The 23,754-nt window shown below is 45.2% G+C and overlaps 1 protein-coding gene across 1 annotated transcript in view; it reads left to right on the top strand.

The window, feature by feature from the left end:
• TppII (Tripeptidyl-peptidase II) overlaps positions 1 to 23,754 on the top strand; it is a 236,372-nt gene that overhangs the window by 605 nt on the left and 212,013 nt on the right. The window contains exons 2-5 of the mRNA XM_075873097.1: positions 11,202 to 11,330; positions 17,039 to 17,134; positions 19,432 to 19,539; positions 21,714 to 21,847. Of these exons, the coding sequence (XP_075729212.1) occupies positions 11,202 to 11,330; positions 17,039 to 17,134; positions 19,432 to 19,539; positions 21,714 to 21,847 (467 nt within the window). The remainder of the gene's footprint in view (positions 1 to 11,201; positions 11,331 to 17,038; positions 17,135 to 19,431; positions 19,540 to 21,713; positions 21,848 to 23,754) is intronic.

Genomic DNA, 23,754 nt, shown 5'->3' with positions numbered 1-23,754 from the left:
CATTTCGCATATCGGGGTCAAGCAGGACAAAACCAGCTGCGCTGCCAGTTTCCGCGACAAGAAAGTTGCCCCCGTCCGTCTACCAGGAGCGTGGAGATACGGGCACCGCGTGACATTGTCAAATTGCTGACTACATGTATTGCGGTGGCTTATTTCGCCTGTCACAATTGATAATTGTCCTCGGGTAGTACATGGCACTGGTTATAAAAGAAACAAGAAAATTGTCTCGGCATGTCGAGCCATATACCAATTGCGCCGTTTACAATCTGAATGCTTGGGATTTTTATAAATGGCATGTGCGGTACATTGCATCCGCCTACAGATAAAATAAGTAAAAACGTCACTCTTTGGTGCATGTATGTTATGCCTTGAAGAGTTGAAATGGGATTATCTACTTGCTTACTTGGGACAGAACCATTTTTGTTGTACGTGAGCGTTGGCTGCGCTGAAGGTGCAAACAAAAAGTAGGTAGTGGGAAGAAGGTAGTTTGACAGAGGAGTGATAACTTGCACACCCACGCAGGCGAACTCGCAAATGCCTTCTTGTCGCCTTCTGGTCAAGCGTGCTTGCCGAGGAAGGCAGTAGCAATATGCTAGCAATGACATGTATGGTGTCCACAAGCCATGTGATGAACTGGGAGACTACTTTCACTATCGCCACAGAAAAGAGACCTTCCACGACTTCACCTGGGATCTTTGATTGAAAGTAGCTGATGCTCGCTAAGCAACAGAAGCCGAAATCGTCAGCCTATATGTGTGCACTGCTTGAAATGGACGATAGGACAAGCTTATTAATCTCATGCCTTATTGTGAACAAGGCTCCTGTGAGAGCGAAATCGTGTTTTTTGTGAAGGTATTTTTACTTCGGTCGGCACTGTGCCCTTTCCGCTCATGTTATTTTCCCCAAACAGACTGGGTTTTCTGTCCTACCCTTGACTTGCAGAGGATATTATTTATGCTTGGGAGTTCATTTGATTATTTTAAAATTAATGCCAGCAACTAATCAGGCGGTGCTTCAGCACCACCCTTCTAGGTGGTACTGATTTGCTATCGAATAAGTGTGCCTATTTGTTGGCCTGTGTTCCAGGTTGTGTCCTGTATTCTCTATCTTTGTCCATTTCTTGTGAGGCCCCTCCTGTCTAGACCACACGGTGGTCTACAGTATTGATAAATAAAACAAAACATGGACAAACTTACCACACCGTCCACCATGTGTCACTTAGCCTGACAGGTTGGCAGTCTCTTTTTCAAAGAGAGCAGCTGAAGGCTCACTCACACAGGCATTTCTTTTCTTGTTTATTGTGAACGCTTTGAGGATTTCATGCTCTACACGATTGTAAATCTGTATATGGACCACAGAGTTTGCTTGTTGCAACAAACTTGCACTCAGTTGTTTGTCAGTGTGTGTTCTGTGCTGCTTTCCTTCAGTCCCATTCAACTGCTCAATAAAGATGCAATATATTTTCGTCATAGCTCCACAATTGGCCAATTTTGTGGAAGGAACCTGATGATGAGCCTACATGTTTCTTGTAGGGAACTATGCGAACGACGACGAAGCAGCATGAAACGGCAAGCCACAGCGTTGGTGCACACGCGCGACCCGAGCTTGCGTTTGTTTTGTATTTTTGGCCTGTTGGCGTTCCTCGCTCTTCTGGCGTTCCTCGGCCTTCCAGTAGGTCTGTACGTAAATAAACTGCGTGACATCTGGTGGAGGTGTGTGGACTCCCGTACAAACCTGGAACTTCGCTCCAGTAAGCTTCCCCCTCTACGTGACACGAACATGTCCACCGAGACGCCTCTCCAGGTGGGACCTTCGACCGTCCATGTCACTTGCGGCGCCGTGTATCCTCAACGAGACCCTCCTATCTTCACGGGCTCCACTGAGTCGGACGTCGAAGATTGGTTGGCGAGGTACGACAAAGTCGGTGCAAGTAACAAGTGGGACGACCCAAGTAAGCTGGGCTACGTCACATTCTACCTTGCGGACACCGCGCAACTGTGGTTTAATAACCACGCAGCTGACATTACTACGTGGTCTGCATTCAAGACTGCTATTACGGACGTCTTTGGACGACCTGCGGCACGCAGACTTCAAGCTGAGCACCGTTTACGTCACCGTGCGCAGCAACCAGGCGAGACCTACACGGGCTACATTGAAGATGTGTTGCATCTATGCAACCGCATCAACTCTACCATGCCTGAGGAAGAAAAAATCAGGCACATATTGAAAGGCATTGACGACGGCGCCTTTTAGATGTTGCTCGCGAGAAATCCCCCCACAATTGCCGTCCTCATTTCCCTCTGTCAAAGCTTCGATGAATTGCGTAGGCAGCGCGCAACTGCTCGTCAAGCCCTCACGACGCCAGACACGCTCGCAAGCTTGCACCTAGCTGCCCATCCTACCGATCAGCAGCCGCTGCTTTCGACAATCAAGGACTTCGTCCGCGAAGAGGTAGCGCGCCAGCTGTCGCTGCTGCCACTGACACATGAGCCCGCGCTAGCTTTGGCACCGGACCTCCAACACGTCATTCGGACCCAAGTCGCTGAGGCCCTTCCGCCGATGCATCAGCAACCACCAGTCACTACGCCTCTCACGTACGCCGCCGTCGCTGCTCGGCCTACGCAACAGCGTATGCCATATGCTCAACCTGCCACGCCACCCTATGTTGTGCCTACAACCCCAATTGCTGCGCCATATCCCTACGTGAGATCGTCAGCTCCATTTTACCGTCGCTCAGACGCTTGGAGGACGCCGGATAATAGGCCCATCTGTTTCGCCTGTGGTATCGCTGGACACGCCGCCCGCCACTGTCGCCGAGATCCCCCTCCAGTCGGCATCGTGGGCAGGCCAATGGCGTCGTCGTCTAGGACTCCATCAAGGTACACCACTGACGGTCCTCGACCCTACGCAAACCATCGGTCACCATCGCCCCGACGACGCTCCCTGTCACCTATGCGTCGCCGACCTGCTACGGAAGAGGGAAACTGATTGCTGCAGCTCCGGAGGCAACAGCTGCATACAATTCGAACTGCTTAAGGCCTCCATCTTTCTCGCCGCGAAACGTTATTGACGTCAATGTTGAGGGGACCGCCGCACAAGCGCTTCTCGACACAGGGGTCGCCGTTTCTATAATCTGTGAGACCTTATGCCGCAAGTTGAAAAAGGTGACGACGCCTCTTTCTGGCCTGATGCTCCACACGGCCAACTCGCAGTGCATAGAACCTACAGCTGTGTGCACTGCACGTGTCATTATCCAAGGTGAACTTTATGCCATTGAATTTTTTGTGCTGGCCTCATGCTCCCACGAAGTCATTCTTGGATGGGACTTTCTTTCGCGTCATCGGGCCATCATAGATTGCTCACGTGCAGAAGTTGCCCTTACACTGCTGCCAACCTCTTGTTTGGTGGATTTCCTTTCTCAAGCTTACAAATTTGTCGTTGTTGCAGACACGGAAATAGCATCGAGAACATCCACCCTTGTAGCCCTGACCTGTACGACCGCTCCTGTCGGAACTGTTTTGTTCACTCCGTCTGAGGTATTTACCCGCCGCCATAGCCTACACCTGCCCTTTGCCGTACTCACCGTGGAATCCGGTGCTACCGCCATGCTCGTCGCGAACTCGCTATCGTCGCCAGTTACCTTACTTCGCGGAGAATGTTTGGGTAACATACAAGACGTTGACCTCTTGCGCCCTCTAGAGTTCACCGAACACGCACCTCACCTCCAGCTCAATGCTATGACGCCATCTGTGGCCACACTGCCCGCGCCAAACTCATTCCAGCCCTCTGTTGCCGCTGAGCTGTCACCGACACAAAGAAGGGAACTCTTGTCCTTTCTTCGAGAGTTCCGTTCTGCCTTCGATTGCGCTCAACCATCTTTGGGTCGCACAGCGAACATCACGCACCACATTGACACCGGTACTCATGCTCCCTTACGCCAACGACCATATCGAGTTTCAGCGGAAGAGCGTCGTATTATCAACGAACAAGTCGACGATATGCTCAAGCGTGGTGTCATCCAGCCATCGCAGAGCCCTTGGTCGTCCCCTGTTGTACTTGTGCGCAAAAAGGATGGGTCTATCCGATTCTGTGTCGACTACCGGCGGCTCAATAAGATAACTCGGAAGGATGTGTACCCGTTGCCACGCATCGACGATGCTCTCGATTGCTTGCAAGGAGCAGAATATTTCTCCTCTTTAGATTTATGCTCAGTATATTGGCAAGTTCCAATGGCTGATCCTGACCGATCGAAGACTGCATTTGTAACACCTGATGGGCTGTATGAGTTTAACGTCATGCCGTTCGGACTCTGCAATGCCCCAGCTACCTTCGAACGGATGATGGACACCATTCTTTGCGGCTACAAGTGGAACACGTGCCTTTGCTACCTAGACGACATCGTCGTTTTTTCTCGCGACTTTTCGACTCACCTTGTTCGTCTTCGTGCTATTCTCACGTGTCTCACCTCTGCTGGCCTTCAACTTAACATCAAGAAGTGCCATTTTGCCGCACGTCAGCTTACTATACTGGGTCACGTCGTCTGCAAAGAGGGTGTTCTCCCGGATCCGGCAGAACTCCGCACTGTGGCCGACTATCCGAAGCCCAATTCCATCAAGACGCTTCGAAGTTTTATCGGCCTGTGCTCATACTTTCGTCGATTTGTGCGCAACTTCTCTTCAAACATCGTGCCTCTTACCAACCTGTTGACAACCTCCAAAGGCATGTCTGCTTGGTCAAAAGAGTGCGATGAATTCTTTACCGCGCTTCGGCGGTTATTATTATCACCTCCAATACTACGTCATTTTGACCCCGATGCGCCTACGGAGGTCCACACCGACGCCAGTGGTGTCGGTCTTGGTGCTGTATTGGCTCAACGAAAACCAGGGTACCAAGAATACGTGGTCGCTTACGCGAGTCGAACCCTCAAGAAAGCCGAGTGTAATTATTCCGTCACGGAGAAAGAGTGCCTCGCAATTGTCTGGGCTTTGACGAAGTTCCGCCCATACCTTTATGGCTGCCCTTTCGAAGTCGTCACGGACCACCACGCTCTATGCTGGCTATCATCGCTCAAAGACCCGTCGGGGCGCCTTGGTCGTTGGGCGCTTCGCCTGCAGGAATACGACATTCGTGTTGTATACCGATCCGGCCGCAAGCACTCCGACGCTGATGCGCTATCCCGCTCGTCGCTACCAGCTAACCCAACCTCCTCGTCACCTTCTTCTGCTGTCATAACACCAATCGACTTCACAGACATGGCATCGGAACAACGCAAAGATGTATGGATTTCCCAGCTCCTAGCCTTTCTGACTGATCCGCTAGCTAATTTGGTCTCGAGAACTATCCGCCGTCAAGCCACACATTTCGCTATTCGAGACGACCTACTCTATCGGCGGAATTACACGTCTGAAGGTCGGAGGTGGCTGTTAGTGATACCCAATCACATGCGCTCGGAAATCTGTACTGCTTTCCACAACGACCCGCAAAGCGCTCACGCTGGCGCTTTCAAAACGTACAACCGTCTACGTCAGCGGTACTACTGGCGCGGCATGTACACATTTGTCCGCAAGTACGTACGTGCTTGTACTGCATGCCAGCGACGTAAAGTCCCACCTCAACGCCCTGCCGGTACACTTCAGCCACTGCCTTGTCCAGAGCGTCCGTTTGATCGCGTCGGTATCGACTTATACGGACCACTTCCCACGTCGTCTTCTGGAAATAGGTGGATAATTGTCGGCGTAGACCACCTCACGCGTTACGCGGAGACGGCAGCACTACCCGCAGCAACCGCGAGGGAAGTTGCGTTTTTCATCTTCGCAACTTTGTTCTTCGCCATGGTGCTCCCCGCGAACTTTTGAGTGACCGGGGGCGTGTTTTCTTGTCTGACGCCATTCAAGCGTTGCTCGCTCAGTGCAACATGGTTCATCGCATGACGACAGCATATCACCCGCAGACGAATGGCCTCACAGAACGATTTAATCGCACTCTCGGTGATATGTTGACGATGTACACAGCTTCAGACCAGACCGATTGGGACACTGTCCTTCCATTCGTCACGTATGCGTATAATACCGATACGCACGCGACAACAGGGTTCTCCCCTTTCTTTCTGTTGTACGGACGCGAACCATCGTGCACGCTGGACACTATCCTCCCATGCACTCCCGACTCCTCTGAGTACACTGCAATTTCTGATGTTGCCAGGTACGCAGAAGATTGCAGACGATTGGCCCGTTCACTGACAGCCGAGGATCAAGGCCACCAGAAGCTACGGCATGACACCGACCGACATCTCTCTACTTTCACGACTGGTGCTCTCGTTTGGCTCTGGATTCCACCGAGCACTCCTGGCCTTTCGTCGAAATTACTGGCACGATACCACGGGCCCTACCGCATTCTCACCCGTACGTCACCAGTCAATTACGAGATTGAGCCTTTGACAAAGTCTCACGACTTACGCCGTCGTGGCCGAGAAATTGTGCATGTGAGTCGCCTGAAGCCGTATTACGACCCCGCTATAGTGACTACGCCTTAAGTCGCCAGGTTGGCTACGCTATTCACCGGGGGCCAATGTAGGGAACTATGCGAACGACGACGAAGCAGCATGAAACGGCAAGCCACAGCGTTCGTGGACACGCGCGACCCGAGCTTGCGTTTGTTTTGTATTTTTGGCCTGTTGGCGTTCCTCGGCCTTCCAGTAGGTTTGTACGTAAATAAACTGCGTGACATTCTAAGTACTCTGTACTTGTAGCTGTTACTTGTGCACTAATACCTTCCTTTGCTCCTTTAACACAGCTGCTCTTTATCATTCCTATTTGCTAAGACCTGACAACATTGTGCCTCTGAAAGCACCTTCCAGCTTGCAACAATGCTCCTGGATGAAAAACTATGCAGTACAGCTCCTAGATATGGTGCTTCTTCGCTTCATTCAAGCGAGATTTTTTTATGACTTTCCCTTCTTTTTTTTCTCCCCTCTTTTCTATCTTTCCTTTCTATTATTCCCCTTTCCCCCACCCCAAGTGTAGGGTAGCCAAGCTTGGTTAACCTTCCTGCCTTTGCTTTCTATTTCTCTCTCTTTCCTTGACAGGTGCCATTGATGGTGTACATGTAGCTGTTTCACAGACACAGAAGCTCACCTTTTCACTAGGACTGCTGAAGTTTATGGCAGCTTGAAAATTTTTCAATAGCTGTGTGAGCTCTGTAGATTGATCCGTACAATGGCCGTATGTGTGCCATTGTTAAAATGTGCATTACTCATGTTTGTGATGCCGATCAGTGCAGTTTTATGTTACAAGGCCTCAGCAAAATGCACTTATTGCAAGGTCCTAGGGTAGGACTTCCTTTCTGCATTTTCTGTTCCTTTTGGCTGTTTGACTATCGGTCTCCGTCTTCATCTGTTGCTTCTGTTCTGCTGACTGCACTTACCTACCACTAAAATGTTGACCTGTGTACATTTCAAGTCACCACTAGTCCCCAGTGGTGGCTGTGTTTCAATGTCATTCACTGATGTCTTATCCACAGTGACACTTGTGATGTGCTTTTCAAACACAAAAATGCACAGAAAAATGAAAAACACATAGTGCACAAGACAAGTGCACGGCTGCATGTGTTTTTTTCATTCAAACATCACATCGCAAGTGTCAACTATGCATAACCAATGTAGTGTTTCGGGATGTCAAAAAACATACAGCCAATATGTATGGCATTCAATCTGAGAGTGTCTTTATTTTTCCAAGTTTCCTTGCCCAACTTGCACCTCCGCAATTCTTTCGTCACGTGGACAGGGCCTGCATGTCGCACTCGGGTTTCTCTTGTGTCTAGCAGTAAGTGCACACAGCATAACCAACTAGCCCCTACTTCGGCCCTTGTAGTTGTCTTCCTCATTTATGGCACTAAGTACCTATGCTAACATTAAGTTGCGTGATGCAATGAGAAAATTTGTGGGCATGAAATGGAATCAGCTTGTCCAATACAGGGTGAATTGAAGATCATCGGGAGAGTCCCAGGTAATGCTGTGCTGTACTGTGGAAAACTGTGCCTTTCTTCCTGATGTGAACTTCATTTTGACAGTGAAAGGGCTGCCATAAGTTGTCCTGTACATCTTGCCTTACGTTTTAGACATACACTAGTTTATAACCATTCCACACTATTATATTGTAAATATTTTCTGAAATGAAAATTTGGTAAGGTTAAATGTCCCAAAACCACCATATAATTATAGAGACATTGTAGTGGAGGGCTCCAGATATATCGACCCCCTGGGGTGCTCTAAAGTGCCCCTATATCTCAGTTATGAATGGATGGATGAAAGAACTTTATTAAGGTCCAATAGCTAGTGCTGGTGCCCTAGCTCGAAGTGGGCCCCTCCCACATTGGGACCGTAAGACTTAGCCTTTTAGCCGCTTCGCCGGACCGTTGGACTGCCCATATATCCCTCTAATGCAGTACTGCACAAAGCTGCGTCCCATCATTCTTCAGTATTTTCTGTGTCACTGCTTAACGCGGAGCAACGTCAGAGCATATGAGTAAGATTTATGGTGTTGTGGCATTTATTGCATGTTGTAGAAACACAGAACACCAGATAAATCCTGTTAATGAACAGCGGGTTCGGATAGGTTCTTGTTTGTAATTGCTTGAGTGTAATGGCCTGAGCTCTGTTTAGTTTGCTGTGTGGAGGAGGAAGACTCTGCGTCCTAGATAGAAATGTTTTGTTAGCTCGTTGTTTTTCTTTCTTCTTTTATTTTTTTATTGAATACTGCTGACCTGAATTTTCAGGCCTTAAACAGAAGCGGATGGGTAACACTGTGATAACGAATGCACTTGAACAATAAAGGAGCTGATTTGCTAAATGTCAGAAAAAGGACAACAGGTGAGACAAATAAGGCACTGTATACACACAAATATACGAAAAAATTCTGTATGTCAAAAAGAAAATATCGGCACGTTTTACACAATACATTATTCAACACTTTCAATGAAACGGGCTGAAAAAAAAAAAAAAAACAAGTGTCTGTTAAGTGCACAAGACATTTCAACACAATAAAAAATGTATGTAGAAAGGACAGAAAAACAATAAATAGTTAAAAGAAGAAAGAAGTTTATAGGTCTCAAGCCCTTTTGCCTCCATGCTGTGGGTCTGCAGTTGAGCACCATGACCACCGTGGCGGGCAATATTTCCAGAAACGGCACGTCGTCTACAAGCTCCCAAGCCGGAGCAGCAAGGACTATGCCATTTGTAGGCAAACAAAAGAAAACGCAAGAGGGAAACTGTGTTTTTCTGCAAAACCTGCAATAAGAACCCTGGCCTGCACCCAGGAAAATACTTTGGGCAGTATCACAGGTTGCTCAAATACAGTTAAACCTCTTTATGAGAGGCATGGACTGGGCAGCAATTCTTGTATTATATACGAGGCGTCTCTTATAAACAGGGTACCTCGTAGGCATTTTCTTATCAACCTGCATTGTACTGTAGGCACACTGGTGTTGCTTATACCCATTTGTCTCTTACATCACTGTCTCTTATAAAAGTGTTCGACTGTACCAGTAAAATGCCGAATGCTAGAGAAAACAAATAAAAAATGTCCTGGAAGTTTACTAGCAGTTTTTCTCTACAGTGCCAGAAAGTGGATAAAACTTTGGACCGCTAAGAGTGGAAAATGTTACTGTCACCCATATTTTTTGACAGCATTCATGTTTTTTTTAAAATCATTTATTATGAACTGTGGACCCTTGAAGCCGTTGAATTATGTGCAAAAACTCTCAATGCTTGCCATTGCTTTCTTTGTACGATAAAAATTTCTAAGGCAGTTGATAACGAAAACACTATGCTTGTGCAAACATTTGAATGCTTCGAATATTCGAACGAATAGTATAGTATTTGAATTCGCTTAGATTCAAATTTAAATTATCGAATATTTCTGAGTATTCGACATGAACGAATAAATGTATCCTAAACCGCATTTAATTGCCTGTAAAGGTGTTTTCGCTGCAGTATAGTGTTGCTAAGCCGTGAAAGCAGTTATTCAGGGGATATCTGCTCTGCCGCGTAGCCTCACTCCAAATTTAAATGGGCCCTGCAACGCTTTTTCAGTATGGTCAGCAAACGTTGCCGATAGATAGTCGAGGCTACCAAGAACACGCAAGCTAAATGTTATAGCGCAGCATGCGACCTATACTTCACGATAAATTCTCAAAGTTGGATAAAAATTGCACTCCTCTCGGCAAATGACGCCAGAATGTCAAAAATCGCGCTAGTCACAGTCATTGTACCAGCCATTGACTGATTTGAGTATGGGGCACTCGGTCGTTACTAGGGTCGCTGTGGGTGGCCGTGACATGTCCACGCGTGCATGCACGATCACACTGAAAAGCCGTGTATTCAAAGAAGAGAAAAAGAGAGGAGTGCTCAGGGTCAATACACGCATGTGGCGTATTTTCTTTCCTCATGCGTGCCATCTGTCCCGGCTTTGCTTCAAGTGCTTTTGTCGGGACTTGAAGAGAGAATGTAATTGCAGCATGTGGTAAATCTTTGCGACTCCACTCATACTGGATAGATTCTAAAAATTTTTGTTGTGGTTAATTCATAACGCAATAAGCTTTTTTAGTGAATTCATTCCATGGCTACTTGAAAGAATGTTTTTGCAGGGTCCCTTTGAATGAAAATATTTTCCTCAAATGGATTGATCATTTCCTAAGCTTAAAAGCTTGTTTTGCCAGCTTGTACACTCTAACTGCGTTGAATAATGTCAAGTATTTACAAGTTATCACTTACATCCTACTGAAAGTCAAATTCTGCTACTTCTCAAAGTTGTTTCGACTTCCTTTGAATGGAAAAAAAAGAAAGCTCTTGCATAGGAGGCTATGTTAAAAAAAATGTTGTGCAGGTTAGTTAACTAATGATAAATATGCCCATTTTTTATGTGTGATATACTTAATTCGAATTCGCTTCGAACCAAAAATTCACTATTTCCACAAGCCTAGAAAACACAGTTGTTTTTAGACCGAAGTGGCTGGTGGTTTTATCCTATGTTAAGACATTGTTTTTTGGCATGGGAGCACTTATTTCTGGTCGTAAATGATCCATACCAGGGTGTGTATGGGTCAAAGGCTGCTGCACATGAAAGGCTTAACACTGACACTTAAGTGTTTGTCCCATTAGTTTGGGTGTTTCTATTAGTAGGACTAATGTCTCCCTTGCAATCCAGGTGACCAGTGATGGAAAACCAAAGATCGTGGACATGATGGATGCATCCGGTGCGGGCGATGTGGATACCTCCAAGGTGGTGGAGGTGCAGGATGGCTTCATCACTGGCCTTTCGGGACGCAAGCTGAAGGTGCATTTTATTTAGATATTCCGCAGGCAGGTTTTCTGTTATTATTTGAAAAAATTCGCAAACGATTATGATACTGCCTAATGCGAATTCTGAGTGCAGCTTTGTGTGGACTGCGTTTGAGGCTTTGGCTTTCTGCTAGGTATCTACAATGTCATAATTTTTCTGAAGTAGAACAGGGCCTGCTACACCATTATTTGTCTTACTGTGGATGGGCAAGGTTTTCCACTTGATATCTGTAAGCTATTATGTGCCTTTTGTTGATGCAGCAGGTGGCTGACGACGATGAAGAATTATGGCTGAGCACTGTACAGTGGTTGCATGAGAAGCATTAAACCACACACTTGTTGTTCAATCAGCATTGTGTGATGACTGGTTGTTATTTTATTTTCTGTCACACTATATTACATAGCTTAACATGATCCTTTTATATTTGTGTTTTCATTTATTCATAATACCTCCAAGGTCCCACATGGGACATTACATAAGGGATGGGGGAACAAAAAAAACTGGCAGGTCAGGTTATATTGCATGACTTGAAAGCTTGTCTTAGATATGTGAAGGAAGGGCCTTTATTCTCCAGCAGTATTAATATTCCTCTTAAGGTTGTAATGCACGTGCACTTCAATATTTTTTTCTAGAGTGTTGCACTGCTGATTTCAAGCATGCGACTTCGTTCTGAGGCACAGTGCTCGCATTTCCAGTTAGGGGCAAAATGCAAGAACACCCATTAACCTTAGCTTTAGGTGAATGGTAATCTCGATTGGTCACATAGTTAGATAACAGCGCAATATAAGCACCGATAAGCAAATACCTAAAATGTGGTGACAATTTAGGGAAAAGAAAACAAAAACGACACTAGGTCTGCAATATTCTTTTTGTCCACATTTATGTTACACTCTTTTTAGCTTCGCCCCGCCGCGGTGGTCTAGTGGCTAAGGTACTCGGCTGCTGACCCGCAGGTCGCGGGTTCGATTCCCGGCTGCGGCGGCTGCATTTCCGATGGAGGCGGAAATGTTGTAGGCCCGTGTACTCAGATTTGGGTGCACGTTAAAGAACCCCAGGTGGTCAAAATTTCCGGAGCTCTCCACTACGGCGTCTCTCATAATCAAATGGTGGTTTTGGGACGTTAAACCCCACAAATCAATCAATCAATCTCTTTTTAGCTTCAGATATGTAGCAACAAGCGCTCATTGAGGTACTGTTGAAGTATTAGGCCAAGTTGAAAAGTGAATTTTTTTCTCAAAATGTGATTCTGTGGTTTTTTGGTAACTTTAAATGTGCCCATATAGCCCGTCATTTGCTGCACAAAGTTTCTCTATGCGAGTTCTTACAAAAGATACAAGCAAAAGTGTAAGACCACCCGTCACCTACAAAACGAAAAAACCGAAAGTGCCAGTTTTGTGTGAATGAGATTAACTTGATATTTAGCATTTTGTTTGTTACTTAGCAATCACATCAAGTGCAAACTTGAATTACTGTTTTTCAAGCATTGTCAACACATCACTTCTGTTATGTGATATGTGAACTCATAAACTTCTCACCTGTTGAATGCGTAATGTGGTGCATGTGTTTGTTGTTCGCACTCAAGGACAGGTACATAAGCCTGTAAATCTTCAAATTTGCTTCGTTTGACACTGTGTAATTTCAGTAATGGCACCAGATGCACATTTGATATTTTTATACAAATCCAGATTGATGCAGGCCTCTACAGTGCAAAAGCATGCCTCACAGAAGATCGGCACCTCAGTGTGAAAGCGTCCAGTCATGCAACTAATGCTGCAATACAAACAAGAAAAAAAAAATATATCGAGAGCTGCAGTTCGAACAAAGGCACATAGTAGTAAAGTTCACGATGAAACTGGCAACAAAAATTGAGAATTTTAGCGCTCATGATCACCTTATGTAAGTGCTGTGCCTGTTTCAAATCTCTTTTGTTGATTTTCCAAGAACTTATCTTTCCAGTATTTTTTCATACATGAACAGTTTCAACATTTCTGTTTTTTTTTTTAAATAAAACCTGGTGCACTCTCTACGTGTAGTACTAGGTGCTTAATGAACCTCATTAAGGAAAATTGTACTTCGAAATATATTATGGCTGCCTGTTATACAAAGGTGCCCCTAGTGCTAGTGCATACTTTTCTGGTTATTAGATCACTATGCTTTGAATATTCATAAAATGCCATTTCTTTAGTTTATTGCATAAGCGAAAGTTTTTTTTTGTGTCCCTACAAAAAAAGAAATGAATCTTTATCAATGAGCTGTGGGGGTGCTGACACCCCCCCTGTAAAGTTGTCTGCGCCGCGTAGTGCACGTGTCTCGCCCCAAGGCTTTATTTCGGTGGTGACCACCGCCGGGCGATAGATGGCGTTGTGTTCGCTTTGAGTACCACTGTTGGTAGAGTGGTAGCGCCGGCGGTGGCCCCTGGCGGAAGGCAGGCCTTGGTGGTGGGCGAGAGTTGAGCGAGCCTCTTCTGCGCGCGACGGCTGCCGCGAATGGTTGTCTGTAGCGTGGGTCCCCGGTGCTCGGCACCGCGGGCTTCGCGCCGGGATTCCAGGTGGAAAGTCAGGCGTTGGCGACGCCGCCTTAGGTATGTGTTAGTGTGTTGGGTGTGTTAGTGTGTGTTTATCATGTTATTGTGTGTTTAGTGTGTCACTGCGTTATGTTGTTTGTATGGTAGCGTGTTACTTGAAATTGGTGTATCATTTGGCAGACGATATCGTCGTCTAAATTAGTTAATAAATGTATGTATGTTGTGTGCTTTGTACCGACCGCGTCTGCTGTGTCCGTTCACTCCAAAAGCATGGCGAGGCGCTCGCCTCGTCGAGACCCCACACTGGCTGCCCAACGTGGAGCTCTTGGAGTATCGGACGACAGTTATTGCGGTTCAATACAGGGATTTTGTTAGAGCCGGAGTAAAGTAGGCCTAGGGGGGACTTCTTTGCTAGCGTCGGTGGTGTGCTTTGTTGAGAAGTGAGGAGATTGGTTTTGTAACATGTTTGAATTTGTCGGCAGGTTGACTTTCTATTTATTTTTGTTGCTCGCAAGTGTTATTTTTGTTGTTGTTGTTAGTTTTCAAAAACGTTGTTGAATTAAGACGAGAGCCATGCGGTCCGCATCCTGGGGTGAGCAAGGCCTAGAGCACGTGGTTTGTAGGCCAGGCTCGAACCGAGTGAGTACGGAAGCCTCGTGGGTGGTCCGATTTTCTGTAAATAGCTTCTATATCTTTGGGCTCAGGGAGCCGGGCGTCGTTGCTGTCTGGTATTGCGGCTCGACGCCGAGGCGTCGTGACACCGCCCGTGGCGGTGGACGCCGATCACTCGGTAAGCTGCTGTGTGCGGCGAGTGATAGGGCCACCTCACAGAGTGGACGTCTCCTGGCGGCTGCCTCTTCTGCGCCTAGCCTGGGTGGATGCCAGTTGTTGCCGAGCGACTCATTAGGCCTAAGGCTCTGCGCAGCCGCCTGTCGCACGTGGCACAACTAGATGGATCGTGGCGTTGAGGTGTTGCGCTCGGCTTCCCTCACTTTTTTTTCTTGTGAGCACGAGTTAGGAAAAGTGATTTTTGTTTTATTTTGATGGGCGTCTCGGCCGCCACCGATGTATTAGCTAGCAGTACTGACCAACGTATCACGTGGACGAAAAGCTCGAAGCTCCCTTCCCGAGGACCTGCTCGATTGTTTTCTTTCAAGTTTTTTTTTTTTGCTGTTGTTATTGATGTATTAGCGGGAGGTATGTCATCCACGGCCGGCTCTCCTGCACATCGTCAGCGTCGCTGGCCAGGAATGCGGTCGTGAGGTCGGGCGATGGAGGTGCCTGGGACCTGCGCAACTGCCTGCAGTCCGGCGCCCTCGCGAGTGCTGGTCGCAACTGGAAGACGTGTCGGCGCTAGCGACGGATCGTCGCGCCGACAGCAACGTTGCTGTTGCGGGGCCGGTGCTGAGGTGAAGTTTAGCCGGACAGTGCAGCAGTGTCGACGAGCGGCGGTGTCGTGGTGCAAGGACATTATGGTCGTGCGATATAATTTTTTTGTTAAAGCTTGTGTAGCTAATTTTTGATTTCGGGATATGATTTGATTTATGGTTGGGAAAATGTGGGGTGCTGACACCCCCCTGTAAAGTTGTCTGCACCGCGTGGCGCACGTGTCTCGCCTCAAGGCTTTATTTCGGTGGTGACCACCGCAGGGCGATAGATGGCGTTGTGTTCGCTTTGAGTACCACTGTTGGTAGAGTGGTAGCGCCGGCGGTGGCCCCTGGCGGAAGGCAGGCCTTGGTGGTGGGCGAGAGTTGAGCGAGCCTCTTCTGCGCATGGCGGCTGCCGCGAACGGTTGTCTGTAGCGTGGGTCCCCGGTGCTCGGCACCGCGGGCTTTGCGCCGGGGTTCCAGGTGGAAAGTCAGGCGTTGGCGACGCCGCCTTAGGTATGTGTTAGTGTGTTTATCGTGTTATTGTGTGTTTATCATGTTATTGTGTGTTTATCATGTTATTGTGTGTTTAGTGTGTCACTGCATTATGTTTTTTGTATGGTAGCGTGTTAATTGAAATTGGTGTATCATTCGGCGGACGATATCGTCGTCTAAATTAGTTAATAAGTATGTATGTTGTGTGCTTTGTACCGACCGCGTCTGCTGTGTCCATTCACTCCAAGAGCGTGGCGTGGCGATGCGCTCGTTCGCCGCGCCAAGACCCCACAGAGCAAAACCTGAGTTAGGAGTGTTGGCGTAAGGCCCACTTTTGATGACATTTTTCATATTTTTTTGTTTTAAAATGCTCACATGTGCCTAGAAAGATGCGTTTTATATTATTGGGTGATAATTTTTAGTGATTATTACTTTTCAAAAGACTTAAGGCACTTGGCTCTTTTACCTAGGTGTTTAAAAGTTCACATCGAATCTTCCACTGTTGTGCGCCTTTCAATTACGTTGAAGGAAAGTGTAAAGGGAAGGGCATGTTTCCTTTGTTAGGCAAAATATTAACGAGAACTAACAGACAGTAATGCCAGAGAAAGTATAGGGGATGTTATTACATTGTAATTTTGTCATGTGAAACCGTTAAAGAAGTCTCTCTTTGATTTGATGCCTTGAAATTGAGTACAGTGTTGAATTGTTCAATCCTCCTTGTACGACACTGAGCTTACAGGAACACTAAAGAGCAAAACGCTTTTTCGCATATTAGTAAAGTGCAATTTCACAATCCTGAAAACACGACACTTACCACGACACAACATTTGGTAAGCGAGAAAATGTGTGAAAATAAACTCTGGGTGGAGACGCCACCTTGAGATTCCTGCATCAAACACTTTGACGTCATCAATTTTGAAGTCCTCTACTGGGTCCTACGTAGTTTCTAATCAATAAAATTGAATTACATTGCAATCTGTGGGTGCCATAGACTTATCATACGAGGTCTCCGAAGATTTCATAGAGCCAACGTGGCAAAAATACTGACAAACACATTGTGGAATTTCTGACGTCACGCTTGGAGATTACAGTGAGAAATTTAAAATGAAACTTCAGCCTTGATTTTCTCCGCTAATATTAAACTTATGACAGCGAAACTTAATGCATTATAGTTCTGAGAGTGCAGTTCATCAATCTAAAACAACTCATTGTTTCTCTTTATTGTCGCTTTAACAAAAAGGCTAAACACATGACTGCTGTTCTACTTTTGCCAGTGTCTGTGTTGCACTCATTGCAATACCTACTGTGTAATGCAGATTCCCGAGTCGTGGAGCAACCCGACTGGCAAGTTTCATGTGGGGCTCAAGTGTGCTTATGAGCTCTACCCAAAGTGTCTCAAGGAGCGGGTTCAGGTGTGGCCTCCACTTTCTGTTTCTTGCTCGTTGCGAGGCCAGCTCACCACTGTTGCCAGGACAGAATGTTGAGGACACCCTCAGGGTGGCCAGTGCATCAGCGAATGATAGACGCTCAGCTGGTGCACAGATTTAATTTAGTGATACAACAGACTAGTTGGTTCACTGCTGTTAAATCTTCTTAAAGCTGCACAAAATGACCAAGACACGAATAAGAAAACACAGAAAATGCTCGTATTCTCTGCATGTTCTCTCACTTTTGTCTTGGTCATTTCGCATATCAGTTCCATATTGTTTTACAGATGTAATTGGTTTTTTGTGATTCTCAGTGAAAAAGAAGAAAATGCTCCTGACATTCATGTTTTCCACGAACTAATCAGCTTACCAAGGTGTCCTTAAGCACTTTCTCCTATTATTTAGATATGTCACATGAGTAATACGATGGCATTTTGTTCCTTCTGAATCAGGCCAATGATATGTATAATGCAAACACTGATCTATGAATGCAAGGTTCTCGTTTATAACAAGAATTCTCGGCTCCCTTTGATGTAATACTATGACTGCCCTGAAATGGAAAAACCTGGTGCTTTCTGCAAAGCTCGTAATAATCAATGCAGTTGAATTTGGAGGAAAGAACTGCGATGTTCCTGCTGCATGCAGCATCCCAAAAAAACTCTGAGTTCATCATTGAAGAGGGTTCACGTTAGGGCCAAGTTTTCTTCATTGATATACTAGAGCGAATACGAAACCGAGTCTTGGGGCAGGGCAAAAGGAGGCAGAGCTGCACTGCAATCAAGGTTGAGTTTGGATGTGAATTTCTTTCTACCTGTTATAATAAACAGTAGTTAATATTTTTAAAATCAATTCACTGTAAGAAAACTAGAGATATGATGTTTTTTGGTAGGTCATATCTGGAAACAATGGTAATTTTCAATGCATAGTGCATTTTACAACTGTCGAACCTATGTACCGTAAGAACCCGCGTAAATTATGCTTAATATTTGCATTCCGAATTTCCACCTCATAATATATTTGCTGATCCAAACAAAACCTTACTCGAAAAATGAAGTTGTTCTTGAAGTTTTGGTTTCATCGTTGCCATATGGGTATGGTTTGGCTTTTTTACTCTTGTGCCCAGGGTGAACACTGCAGCACTGAGTTTTATAGGCATGTATTATAACAGCAGATATGAGCACATGCGAACCTCGCTGCAAGATTTCAGAACCTCGAAAACAGTACTCCTCTGCTTTAAAAAAAAGTGTCATCACAGCTGTGGAGAAAATCAGGCAACAGTGCGGCCGGGAGGCAGTTTAGTGTCCCCTAGGGAAGTATCTGCGGGTGGTAACGACAAAAAGAAGCACTTCACTTGTGCAGTGGTAAGAAAAAAAAGCTTTTGCAGCGCTAAGAATGGGGCATTCCCAGAAATCAAACTCTTCCTGACAAGGCCTGTTTCACGGCAGGTGGCCACGCATTAGGCAACAAGCATGAAACTGATGCAGGTGAAAGAGAAAAAACTGGCCATAGAAAGGCAATATTGAGCTCGGATTTCAAAGCAAGCAAGCGATAGGTCTACCATTTCATGTGCCGTGCCGGATTTCCACTTCACTGGTGAACCTCCATTTCTCAAATGCTCCATGAACCCTTGAAAGAGCTTCTTGTACATTTTTGGCACCATTTTGTTTCACTGTGCAAATTATAGAGCTTTCATTTGGGTCAAATTGGCCACCCCGATCAAGTTCCAGTTTGTCTGGACATGCCATCACCCATCACCATTTACGAAAGGAGCTCCGAACAAGTTTGTGTCTCTGTACCATTTGTACCATCGGCAACGAGAAGATGTGAGTCACAGTGGTGTTATGATGCCTGGCAGATTGTCAGAAGCTGTCACCCTATGTGGTTTTCAAGTGCATGACAATATCAAAAGGACTCAATATCAATATACTATGGATGAAATGTACACAGTGCCGACCAAGGTAAAAAATATATTCACAAAATCCTTCACTATGTTATGTCACTGCTTCTGTACATAATCATACTTTTGTTGTTTAGTTGTGCTTATTTTGCGAGCTTGCTGCTTCTGTGTAAATGATTATGTAAATGTAGGAGCATTAAACTAAAAGCTAAATTTTGTTCCTCTGTGGGTGTCATGAAAAGCCCGCTGTGCTCCAAACACACATGTAGCTGCTCCAAAAGCAGATTTTCCCTGCTGGAATGGCTGCTCCAAAATGCTGGAAGACGTTTCCACCACTTACTTGCCTGTACTCTGTGTGCATCTAGAATGTCCCTTGCGTGTGCAGAAGGTGTACAAGGAGCGTGAGTGGTCCCCTTCCCATGGTCCCGCTCAAGCCAAGGCTTCCAGGAACTTGCAGGAGCTAGAAGCAAGCCAGGGCGCTAATGTTTCCCAGGTGTGTGTATGTGTGCATGCGTTCAACAGTCAATTATAAGAGCTAACTCTGTTCACAAACTCTGGTCACCCTTTTTTCTATATCTCCAAGGTCGTACATGAGCTCCTTTATTAAGCTTACTTCAGGAAACAGTAAAAGTACGTTATCAAGCATTTTAGTCAGTTGCATAACTTTTTTGGGCCACAGTGGCAGTCACTGTGGAATTGCGCTGGTACATATAACCAGTATTAACTTAAGTGCAGTGTTGTAACTCAAAGCTTGGTTTGTTAAAAAAAAATTTGGATTGGTCCATTACATTTCTAATGCATTTTAAAATTTCCTATTCAAATGGCTTCATTGCATTAATTAGGTGTATTCATACTTTTTGCCTCTCTGAGCCGGAGAATTTATGCACTAGCAGTCCTGTCTTGATTGAGGGGAGATGCACAAGTCGAAAAACAAAACTTCCTCCCAATGTTAAATATTTTTTGTTCTTATTTGCTTTCACAAGTTTAGTTTCTCTACTTTCATGACAAAGAAAATGCAAATAATTAAACTCGAAGTAGATTAAAATCGCTTTTAAAAATCACAATGTGGCTACTAAAAACTAAAAAGAGCTCGTTGTCTATAGCCCTGTAGAAATCATCACCTGGCTGCTTGGCATTGCATTTTGAATTAGTTCACTAAAGCCATATGCTAAAAATAACCATGATTGCCAAGCTCTCATAATGAGATAAATCATCTTAAAAACACAATTTTTCTTCGTAGATGACCTTTTGCTTATACCTTTAAAATACGTTTTTCTCAAGATTCATTTTTGGGCTACTATTTGAGATTGGACATCATGCATTTGTATTTCTGATGGCCAGATCAGGATGAAGTTCTGCCCAGATATTCCTTGACATGTGAAGGGTGCAAGTTTCCCCTTTAAAACTTGATATTGCCTGTATAATTATCACAAAGCTAAAGCAAGCAACTAGTATGGGCTGAGGATTCCAAGAATTCTCACATTAAAATTATTTTTGTCTGAGAATGTCTTATATGCACTTCCTTGATAGTTATTTGCATTTTACAGTTTAATGAGGAACAATATGAGCCATTTATGGCTCAGAACCATGGAAGTTTAATGGCATAAACAGTTGGTTCAAAATGAACTACTACAAGGTATTTTGCACATGTCTTAGCACAAAATGAAAACTGTGCAACTTATTACAAAACTAATTACATATTTGAAATCAGCATAAAAACCTATATGTACAGCAAAACATTTCATTGTCCTAATTTACAGATTCACGAAACTTCTTTTTTAAATCGCATCTCCCCTTTAAGAAAGAAGAAAGAAAAGCTGAAATGTTTTCAGCTTGTATTATTGCATGCGAAGTTTGAAGCGACACTAAAGGCAAATATGAAATCTATGCAAATTGTTGGAATAATGTTCCAGAAATCTTGTAGTGTTTATTTTGGCCAACAAGATAATTAAAGAAAAAAAAAAGTTATGTTTTGGTAGTGTGCATTAAAGGTAACTCTAAACACCCACCTCAGGAAATGATCATATGATCTAGCATTTGCCCTTTAGCTAGTGGAGCGCTGGAGCATAAGATTTACTGTACATGGCTCCTTGAGGAGCCACATTTGCGTGTAGAGGTTTACCCTCTAGCAATCCAAACTTGTGCGGTGAAGGCATCCCTCATCTATGCTGGGGGCCAAGACCAGGCTCTTATAAATTTTATTTATGGCTACTGTTGCAAAATGTTGTTGTTTACACTATTTAATTAAAAATGTTATTCATGCATGAATAAAAGTGCAAACAGAAAAAAATTGTTTTGCATTTAAATATCAAAGTTTGATAGTAGCAACAAGGTTCAGCGCTGCTGCGAATGCACCTGAGAAGATGCTTTGGACAATGACAAACTTTGCAGCGGTGCTTCGTTCAACTTCACGGCCAGCTTTCTACTCTGTGACCCTTCTCACAAGAAAAATAAGGCTTTTTTGCTGAAAAGAGATGTCAATTGCGTCATTTCAACTGGAAATTTGTACTGGCATATGAGAGATGCCACCGTGGGCTTTGTGTCAAGTTTTGTGCATTTTCAGTCCGATTTGGAAGGGCACAATCCGTGATCAGCAGGAGGGACTTATGGGCCAGCTGCGTTATTGTTAACTTCTTTTGAAGCACCATGTTTGGTGTGTGTGTGCAGCTTAACCTGGAACAGCGGCTAGCACGCGAGGATCGAGAAGCCCAGGTGGAGGTGTTGGCGAGCCTGGAGAAGAAGTTTGAAGACCAGGGGCCAGTCTATGACTGCATTGTTTTCCATGACGGGGCCACGTGGAGGTTTGTTTATTTACTGGACATTTATTCCGGTTTAAGTGCTTTACCACCTACGCTTTGTGCGTAAGCTTACTCAAATGAAGGAATGACCGCTTGCACCTTTTATAACTGTCTAGTGGTGATTGCATAATTCAATGTCGCAGCCATTTCAAGATGTTCTGCAATAATTTGTGAGCAGAGAGGGCTGAGAGTGGAAGGTGCAACACGAAGAAAATTACAGAAGGGACCAGTAGCAGTTCTTGCATGGTGGCGTGGAATCTTGAACTTAATAGTTGATGCAGATAAGTGTCATAGGCATAAGCCTCTGTGAGAGTCGGGTTTTTGCCGTCTCAGCCATCTTCAAAGCCGCTGTAATTGAGAACTGAAACATTTTTGAGCCTGGCGCTTTCATGACTGTGAAGCAAAACTCCCACACGGCTGTTGTAAAAAGGCGTGTCAAAAGGTTAAAAAGAGAAGCTGTCCCAGTCACTTACAGACAGTTGCAGACTCATACGTGCATCACACCAACAACACTAAGCAGGACAGGTCCAATCCTGACTTCTCCACTGTATGTCCGCACTGTAACGTCGAATATGACAATTTCGACCACATGCTCTGGCTGTTCCCTGCCAACATGGGTACAGACTTCTCTCACCAGTTCTCCTGGCATTCCGCCTTTCGAAGCACAGAGCTCATCACTCAGGTCAAGGCTGTCCAGAGGGCCTGGGCTGTTGTCGAAAAACTGTCTACCGGTCCTCACCTGGGCGGAGCTGCCGTATTGATTGGCGGGCCTTTCGGCACTGCTTTCTTTCTTTTCAGGACCTCAGTAAAGTTCATACTCACTCATACTACTGGTGCAGCATAGACAACTTATAACATAAATTGCTGGCGTCTCAAATATCCGCAATACAAATGGTACCACAGTGTTAAAAATTTTTGTTCTTAAATCGAAAGACTGTATATCTGCGCACAGCCGTGTGATTCTGACAATTAAGGCATGGAACTTGGGGGTAAATTTGCAGATGTTCGAAGGTTAACATTTTTTAACCTGCCGTGCCGACATATTGACTGCAGAAACAAAAACAAAGAGTGCCATAGCCATAGTGGAAAGCAGTAAACTAACTTTTCGGACCTTTTCATCGTGATACCACACTGCGCAGAAAGTATGCCTAGAATGCCTATGCGTAGAATGGGTGCGATGTTGAAAACATTGGTAACCATGAACCATCACTCTAATATTCCACAAACACTGCCTTGTTTTTGTTGAAGATTTAAAGGGGAACTCTGGGGCATTTCCAACTATATTGAGATAATGTTGTTTTCAAAAAGTATTAACAGGCCTTTAATAACAAGGGGGGGTTTGTTTTGCCAAAAGATTGCCAATAATTTTAAATAAGCTATAAATGATGACTCAGAATGGAAACCGAAACAGGGAGATGCTCTGGGCTACGTATACGATGATGTCACGAAACAATGGCAACACGCCACCACGGCTAGACAACGGGTAAACATAGCACACATGCTTCTTCCATCATGCGAAAAGCAAGCAGGCAATGTTACCAAATGCAGAGTCAGGCTGTGCCAGCTCGTCTGGACTTACCAGTGATGAGTTCAGCGATGATTGCAGCTACTATATGAACGCAGAAGCATCACCTTTTGATTTTGACTCGCCCATGCGTGAAGCATCTCATTTGCCCTGCATTAATCTCCTTATTGCTCGATGTTACTGTAAGAGCTGATGTCAATGACGACTAACACGCCATGCAGCTAACAAAACATAACTGTTATCGTGTCGGTGTTGCCTCATAGAAGAAAGTGCATGCTGAATCTGTCTGTTGGGTGAGGCAGGTAGGAAGGCTATACCTGTACGTCAAATACACTGGGTGGCCCGCATTTACAAATGTGATTTCAAAATTGGCTACCAATTTTAA

This window comes from Rhipicephalus microplus, chromosome 1, assembly GCF_043290135.1.
Source record: "Rhipicephalus microplus isolate Deutch F79 chromosome 1, USDA_Rmic, whole genome shotgun sequence".
In the NCBI taxonomy this organism is placed as follows: Eukaryota; Metazoa; Arthropoda; class Arachnida; order Ixodida; family Ixodidae; genus Rhipicephalus; species Rhipicephalus microplus.
Note: the sequence above shows the minus strand (reverse complement) of the source record. Positions and strands in the feature narration are given on the sequence as shown.